This window comes from Mangifera indica, chromosome 9 (assembly GCF_011075055.1).
Source record: "Mangifera indica cultivar Alphonso chromosome 9, CATAS_Mindica_2.1, whole genome shotgun sequence".
NCBI lineage: Eukaryota > Viridiplantae > Streptophyta > Magnoliopsida > Sapindales > Anacardiaceae > Mangifera > Mangifera indica.
The window spans coordinates 7,833,791-7,842,464 of NC_058145.1; the positions used below are offsets into that span (position 1 = coordinate 7,833,791).

General features: G+C 32.2%; 1 protein-coding gene across 1 annotated transcript; it reads left to right on the forward strand.

The window, feature by feature from the left end:
* Nucleotides 1–432: 432 nt before the first annotated feature.
* LOC123225160 (DNA repair protein recA homolog 2, mitochondrial) lies at nt 433–8,425 on the forward strand. The gene is given in 10 exon segments (XM_044649031.1): nt 433–666; nt 1,553–1,613; nt 2,415–2,632; nt 3,191–3,278; nt 4,809–4,862; nt 4,865–4,909; nt 4,912–4,979; nt 6,492–6,638; nt 6,747–6,881; nt 7,959–8,425. Coding segments are annotated over 10 exon segments (1,164 nt in total). The 5' UTR covers nt 433–603; the 3' UTR covers nt 8,244–8,425.
* Nucleotides 8,426–8,674: the final 249 nt, after the last annotated feature.

Consider the following 8,674-nt stretch of genomic DNA (forward strand, 5'->3'; position numbering starts at 1 on the left):
AAAATATCCAAAAACCCCTCATATTTATCTAAAATTATTTTAACCCCCATAATGAGTGAGGGAAGTTATATAAATGAAGGGAAGGGTAATTTTGACATTTTAGAAAAAGTTTGAAATAAATAAATAAATATCAAAATGCCTTTATAATATAAAATATCCAAAAACCTCTCATATTTATCTAAAATTACATTAAAACCCCATAGTAAGTGGGAGAGTTATATAAATATGAGAGGAAGGGTAGTTTTGGTATTAAAAAAAGTCATTTTTTTTGTTAAAACAGTGATTTTGGGCATTTTGGCTTGAAAATAGTGATTTTGGCTATTTTTGCTTAATGGGAGGGCATTTTGGCCATTTGTTAAAATTTCCGTTAATTATACGTGTAACTTTTTATTGTTTATGTGCTAAACCACCATTGACGGAGTCATTTTAATTCAAAAACAGCAAGTGAATAAAGCTAAAGAGCAGAGATTGGCGCGCAGTTTCTTATCATAACTCAAATTTATTTTCAATAAAATTTATAAACAAAACAAAGCAAAACCTTCCTCCCCAGTTAAAACCCTAAACTCTAAACTTCAATCAAACTAAAACCGTATCAGAATAAAAATGTTACAGTTCGTGCAGTCCCTTCGACTCAATTCCTTATCAAGAATTCGCTTATTTTCTCAGGTCTTTCTTCTCTTACCCGTAGGGTGTTCACTTTATTTCTTTTTCTTACCTTCTCAAGTGAAAAAATTGTTGAACATGTACTTTTTTGCTCATGTTTCTGTGTGTGTTTGTGCGTAAGTACCTGTAATATTCTATATATGTAGTATTCTAATCTAAAAAGAATTTGGGCAGTGAATTTGAGCAAGTTATAGGTTTGGGTTTATGGGTTAAAATCATCTGAAGACTTGCAGGTGAAAGAATTGATGAATTTACACACAACAAAGAGAAGTTTAAATGGTCTATAATAGAATTGTACTGGAAAATATGTTGTGGGCTTATTTAGTAATTGAATGGAATCACTTTCTTTCGATCATTTTACAAGATAATTTATTTTCAGGGCGTCCATTTTTAATGCAACACTAACTAGTCATAACTATTGTCACTTTAGAAGTTATTAGTTGCAAGAATATAACCAATGCTGCCACTCATTGCCAAGATTTTGGACCTTAAGGTTTGCTAAATATACTTTCCGCTTTATTTAAAGGAATGCTTTTAGATATCTTCATTTGACTCTTAACTTCTGCTTATTTTTGCTAAATGAACAATTTAACTTGTGTAACATATAATGCGAGCAAGATTGGAGATGTGTTAAAACAATAGGAAGGAGTTTTATTTTTGGCTAATTTTGAATTTTTAGAACACTGTGATTCATTAGTGATATGCATGTTTCCCCCCACATGAATCATTTATTCAATTCATTACATTTGGAAATGAGTGGTGCTTTTATTGTCTTTTTGCCTTTCTCACTTGTCTGCATTTTTTAAAACTAATTTAGTTATACTATGAATATATAGTTAGATATTTTATTAATCTCATCTGGCCTGTGGTTGTTTCTGCTTTTATTCAGACTAGAAGAAGCGATGTTATTGCTTATGTTGGAAGGAATACCCACTCTCTTTCTTCTGTAGGTAATGAACAACAAATTCCCTCTCTCTGTCTCTTCTCCCCATTGGCATACAATTTTCTTTTGGACAGCTTCACCATCAAGGATACTATGCAGAATGAAGATTAAACATATGTATCTTGTGACATTGTGGATTTTGGAGCATATTTTTGCTTTGCTACTGCTAGATTTGGATAACTTTTTTTTCAAATATGTAATTATTGTTGCAGTAACAGGTGAATGTAAACTAGTATCTAGGGTGAAGTGAATAACACTGTCATTCTTTCAGTAGTCAATAGTATTAGTTCTGCCTTCAAATATCACGAGTACTTGGCATTCAATTTTGTCGCACAAGTAATTCTTTTAGAAAAAGAGTCATCTTGCTAAAGATAACGTCATTTGAGAAGAAACATAGTCATTGATGACCTAGAAAGATGAGCCTTGATGAAGAGTAATGTTTGATCTTCCGACGTATTTATGTGGATTAAGAGCTTATTAATGTACAGTATAAATTCCTTGAACCCCTTCTCAAATAATTGATATCCAAATTTTTTGTGTCTCCATGGGTTGTTACAAGTGGTGCACCAAATCTGTTGTAATTATCATTATGTTTTGGCACTATTTGTTCCTTCTTTAATGGTAGGATTGTTTAATGGTAGGATGTGTTGTGTTCATGAAAAAGCCTGCTCAATTGAGTAGAATTTTCATTTGTAGGTGAAAATCCACTTACAGGTCTTATAGAAGTTCTCAGTTGTGTACTAATATAGTTGCTTTTACATCAGCTATTTCGTATAATTTTTTGAAAAGCTAATTCTTATAGATTCAGTTCAAGTTTCAGAGTTTGAACATGATGAACCTCTGGATGATCTCAAAACAACTGAGAAAGATAATGCACTCCACCAAGCACTCTCAAATCTTGCTGGTGAATTTGGTAAAGAATCTATGTTGTCTTTGAAGCGGTTTTTCAGCTCACGATGTGCTCCAGTAATATCTACAGGCTCATTAAAGCTTGATTTAGCACTCGGAATTGGAGGATTACCAAAGGTAATTAGCTAAATAAAACTATTGTCTTTTTGCCTCTTATTTTACTATATATCCTGCGCATAGTGCCATTGGATTAATTTTTGCTGAATGACACATTATGTGTTGCCACTTATTTTCAGCTGCTTCCTGTTGGTTCCATTGTTGGTACAAATATTAAGGCTAGAGAGAATTAAGTTGATATATATTTTTGTGTCTAGGCATTATCAAGCTTGTTTGTTGTGAAAGACTTTCAAATTCAATGGATAGGTATTGTTGTACACGCTGATCCACTTCAATGGAATCTACATACTTGGTTTGTTTGCAGGAGTATAGATGCTCAACACTTTAGCTTTATGCCTGGATATTTGATTCTGAATGAGTGTTCCAAACTTATTATTTTGAATTTCTATGGTGTGTTTTTTTTTTTTCATATTAAAGTTTGATCAGTAACTGCTGTTTTCATATATGTAAACTATAGCTGCAATTATATGTGATATATTCTCTTACAAACAAATTTAAAAATTAAACACAAATAATTCCTTTACAAATTTGCTGATAGATATACCTTTCCCTCTTCAGGGAAGAATTGTAGAAATATATGGGCGAGAAGCATCTGGCAAGACAACACTTGCACTTCATGTAGTCAAAGAAGCTCAAAAGCTTGGAGGTGTACAATGATTTTGCTTTTCAAACTTTCTGTCTGCTTATTTGCATTATTTTGGTGTTATTCACATTATTTTTAGCAATATATATTATCTATTGCTAATCATTAGCAATTTCAATCTAATAATGTCATGTCATCAGCTTAAATTTTGGGACACACTCATTTAGATTGCTTCCCACTCACATTATAACATAACTGTTAATTTAGAATAAACTATTAATATTGATTTTCCATTAGTTTTGAAAGTGGCAACATATATTCTTCTTAAAGTAGATTGTTCTTTAACTCTGACCTTAACAGTCTGCAGGACACTAATCCACGATGACGATGGAATGGCTCATAATGAATATATTTTAACTGCATTTCAACATTATTTTTTGCAAGGTAATATTATTTAGCAAATTCTCTGCAATAATTTACTTTTTAGATAGCCTAAAAACATTGATCACTCTGATAATTTTTTTAGTGAAGTGCTTTAGATTTTATTTTGTGAAGTGGATAATGGAACACTTAGTTTGATCAAATCTGGACTATGCAAGAATTTTGAGGCGAAGCCATGTGGCATGTTTGTTGGTGGTATATGCTGTCTTTAGCAATGGATGTGAACCTCTAACCTAACCATTGTCCTGTGATTGAATCTGAAGCAACCAACATGGTTTCTGATTTTTCAAATTCAAATCACAAGGATCCTGTTCATTTTATGATGTTATTTAAAAATTTATGGTCTATAGATATGTGATTACCATCATTAATTCACTAGGTTATCTAAGACTTAATTTTTCAATAAAAGTATGGACCTCTTCTGATGTTAGTGAGTTTGCTGACATGCTATAGTTTCTTGTCACCACTGGTTGTCACATAAATACCTTTGATTATCATGCATGCTTATATTTTGTCACTTCTAAGTGTTAGGTATGTGATGAATTTTTTTTTTCTTTTTCGGGTTGAGGGGTGTAATGAGATTTTAGTTGGAATTTTATTGTCCTAATGAGAATATGAATGTATTTTTTGCTTGAATCAACATAACTGCACTCTTAGATTAGTTGTTTTAAAACGTACATTACAATTTTTCATGTAATTGTTTAGATTATCCAGTCTTTGTTCAAGATACCTCTGTAGTTAGTCTTCTAAAATTTCAGTGCATACTCTCCACTTTTACTCCATTGTTTTTTCATTTTTCATTGTGCGTCAGATTGACTTTGTTAAACGTTTCAATCTTTTGCCTAAGAAATATTAGAAACAATTGGTTAAGAGTAAGAACTGTTTTAATATTCACTTTGGTTGCAGCAGAAGGAGCCATTTAAGAAAACACTTTCCTTTTATGAGAACATGGAAGAATTTTGAATATTAAAGATACAGAAGAAACATGTCTATGGAAATATTAATTTAGGTTGCATAGACATTAATATATGTTATTTATTTGATATAATTTGGACTTTATAACTTTTATTGGTTATTTTAAAGAGATCCTATAACTGCATGTTTAAGCATTTCTACTGCAGTATTTGATTGTTCTGTCTGTGGTTGTGGCAGGATATTGTGCATATCTTGATGCAGAGAATGCAATAGACCCCTCTCTTTTGGAAGCAATGGTGTAGATACAGAAAATCTTCTGATTTCGCATCCTGATTCTGCTGAAAATTGCTTTGTGTGGTTGATACACTGACCAAAAGTGGATCTGTAGATGTAATTGTGGTTGATAGCGTAAGTGATTCATTTTACATATGAAATTATCTTTGACTGTGGTGTTTGTGAATCTTTGAATGTTATCATAGTCATAAAAGTAAGTGATTTATTTTATAATAATTATACTTGGCAATGGTAATATAAAGACGTGCAATTTTAAATTGCTAAAACTGAGATATATTATACTGAAAAAAGGAGAATTGATTGAAAAGATTTTTGTTTTAGCCTGTTGGCTAATATTTTTGGTGAGTGAAAATTTAACAAAGGATGGAAATAGGAAGAGTGAAGAGGAAGGATCACCAAGAAGCACTTGCCTTTTAGCTGGGGCCTATCTCATGGACTGCTAAACTCCCTACATTCAGCTGAAATTGGCAGCTTCCTAAAATCTTTGTTACAAATGATCTTCTTTTCTTAATGAAAGCAAGGTGATCTAGAATTCATTCAGATCATATATCTAAAAGTCAGCTTGCTGCAATGTGATTCTTATTAGTAGATGATCCCATATTCCTTGTGGTAGCAACATTTATGGTCTCCTTTCAATGTGCAACTCCATTTAGTCTGTGTTTTATTTCTGTCATATCTTATTTTGTTGCTCGAAAAGATCCCCTTTCCATTTCGACACCATATACAAGGCTTTCACCATCAAAGATATGATAAAATGCCACTGATGATTTTGAAGTGATCTCTTGTTTATCACTGATAGAGATTATAACTGTCTATCTATTGGGGTCAAAGATGATTAATTTTTCAGTGCCAAATAAGGCTTTGTCATTGACAATTTGGGTCTTTGATTACTCCTCTATCACCAAGACAGATAACTGGCTTTTTATTCACTAAGACGATCGTATTTTCAACCCGACCAGTTGCCATTGTGTCATGAGTTGTTTCAGTGTATCAAGGTGTACTTTGTGCATTGAAAAATGGCGGCTGCTAACCTCCACACCAAGTATAAGGGTGTTTGATTCCCCTATATGTACTTATGCTTATAAGTATACATATAGTCAATCCTAAAGTATAAGCATATGGTTATCTCCAGTCGGATGTTGGTTGAATGTTGTTTTTGAGATTTGACTAACGTACATGTACACGACTAGTTAGTTGGTCGTCAGGGAAAGTCTACAAATATTCTAAAACTTTAGGGAGGCTTATGACAATTTCCAAATTTTCAGAGAGGTTTCTGACAATTTTGGTAAAATAAGTGGGTTAAACTGTATTTAATGTAAACTTTTGTGGAGGGCAATTAAATTTACTTGGAAAATACAAAGAAATAGAAAAAAAAAAAAGCACCTTTTTCTGGTTTGACCTTAAGCAATATGTTGCTTATTTTCTCTGTTGCCAGAATTTCTTTATTTATTTATTTTTTGTATTACAAGTAAAAGGTGTTTGTCTACCTTGGTACCGCACTTAGCATTTGCATGGGCATGCTTTGAACAATTACCATTGACACTGTTGCTTCACATGAATGAAAATGGTCAATCTGTTTTCCTTCGATTTTCACACTTAATTTTGTTCTTCACATGGCTTTTGCAGGTTGCAGCCCTTGTCCCTCAATGTGAAATTGATGTCCCTGTAGGTGGCATGTATCATGATGTACAATCAAGAATACTGTCACAAGCACTCCGAAAGATTCATTATTCGTTATGCCAATCTCATTCCATTATCATTTTTCTTAATCAGGTTATTTTCCTGTTGCTAGAACATTTGAATTTTTTATTTGTATATATGAACTGCATCTTTCGGTAGAATATACGGCACTAAAAATTCCTATTTATGTTCTAAATCCAGGTTAGGTCAAGTGTAAAACCAGGTCCAGTTTTTGGACGTTTTGATGAGGTCACTTGTGGTGGAAATTCATTGAAATTTTATGCGGCTTTACGTTTAAGAATGATGAGAACAGGATTGCTTAAGACTGGAGATAAGGTAAATCTTATATCACTACCGAGCAATAGTCAATAAGGAGCATGTATAGGCTTATCAGCTCTTGGAGATATGTTCTTCATTTAAGCTAATTCAATGATATCATAAGCGCTGCCAATGCTAAATAAAACGAGTTTCTCTTAGTCAGGGAGTGTTTCCAGCTCCTTTCTACCACCTTTCTGTCGTGGATGTAGTTTTACTATGATCTTATTGCTTTCTTTTCATGTCTGAAAATGATGAATACAAACTTCACAGTTTACCATAAAAACACTATAATAGTTGTGAACCAGATTAATTGTTGCAGGCCTCTGTCAGATTGATTATTCTTGAGATGAAGTCACTCTTTCTTCGATTAATAGTCTAATATCTGGTTATTTTAGGGAAGATATACTCAGTGTTCAATCTGTATTGTGGTTTGGGTTTTCTAATTCATGATTTTCGCTTCAAAAGTGACTGGTAAACTAAAGTTTTAAAATAATAAGATAAGGCAAAATTGACAGAACATAATAATAGACAATTGGAAAGAGAAAAAATAAGAGAATGGAAATACAGAAACTTCTGCAATTAAATCTTATATTTTAAAATGCATCATTCTGCTGTTGCGGCTTCTTTTTGGTTAGTGCGTGTGAAGTTATAGTACTTAGAGGGCTTAGGTTTTCCAAGTAAGTTGAAACCACAGGATATCACCTGCAGAGCCCTCTGCACAAAATGTCTGTAAATCCTGAAAGCAGAATTTTCTTATCCTGGTCGTTAGTTTCATCGTATCTGTGGAACTTTGATGCATTAGCTCACTGATATTGAAAATTAAATAATTTATGTTCAAGGACTTTGATGGCCGTTCATTTATTTCTTGCATTTTGCATGACAAATTAGTTCATGTGTTTTTATTTAATTCATTATTTGATTGATTAAGGTTTCAGTTAAATTCTGCCTTGTTAATATCATTCTTTTTTCTCACATTATTTTATTTTATTTTGTTAAATATGTTCTTTTAATTTCTTGTTCTTGTCTGATATGACATGGGTTCATGAGTCATTGAAAATAATGTTTTAATATCCTTTTCTTTTTTCTTTTTATCAGATAACTGGTCTTGGAGTTAGTGTGCAAGTGGTTAAAAATAAATTGGCTCCAGCAATGAAGAAATCTGACCTGGTGATAGAGTTTGGGAAAGGCTTCCGGTTGGAACCTGAGGTTTTTGAATTGGCTCGTGAACATGGAGTCATTGTAAAAGAAGGAAACAACTACATGATAGAGGGGGAGGTTTTCAGTGATAGACATTCAGCTGAACAGCATTTGATAGAAAATGAAGAGGTTCTTGATAACGTAATAACAAATTTAAGGAAACATTTGTTTAAAAGGAAATGATTGTTATGATAGATCCTTGATTAGATGAGCTTTTCTCAAATGTGGTAATGGAGAATAGAGTACAGCTCCATTCAAATAGAAAATGACTGTAAAGTGGTTGTAGATTTACATTAATGGGGATCCAACTCAGGAAATTTGATCCTTTGCTAATGTCTAGTATGGTAAATACGTGGTTTTTCTTTTTTTTTTTGCATATTATATATGTGTGTTATATTTTATTGTTTTAAACATGTTTGGTCGAACTTTGGATTGAAAATGTATAAAACTGTGTTTTATACGTATGTTGATAAAATGTGTATTATAGTCATATTATGTTTTTGTATTTGTTAATTTATTTTACAAAGGATAAAATGACGTAATTTTACAAAATACAAAATGATGTTTTACATAAATTATGTAAAATTTAACCAAGGGGAGACTGTTTATATTTA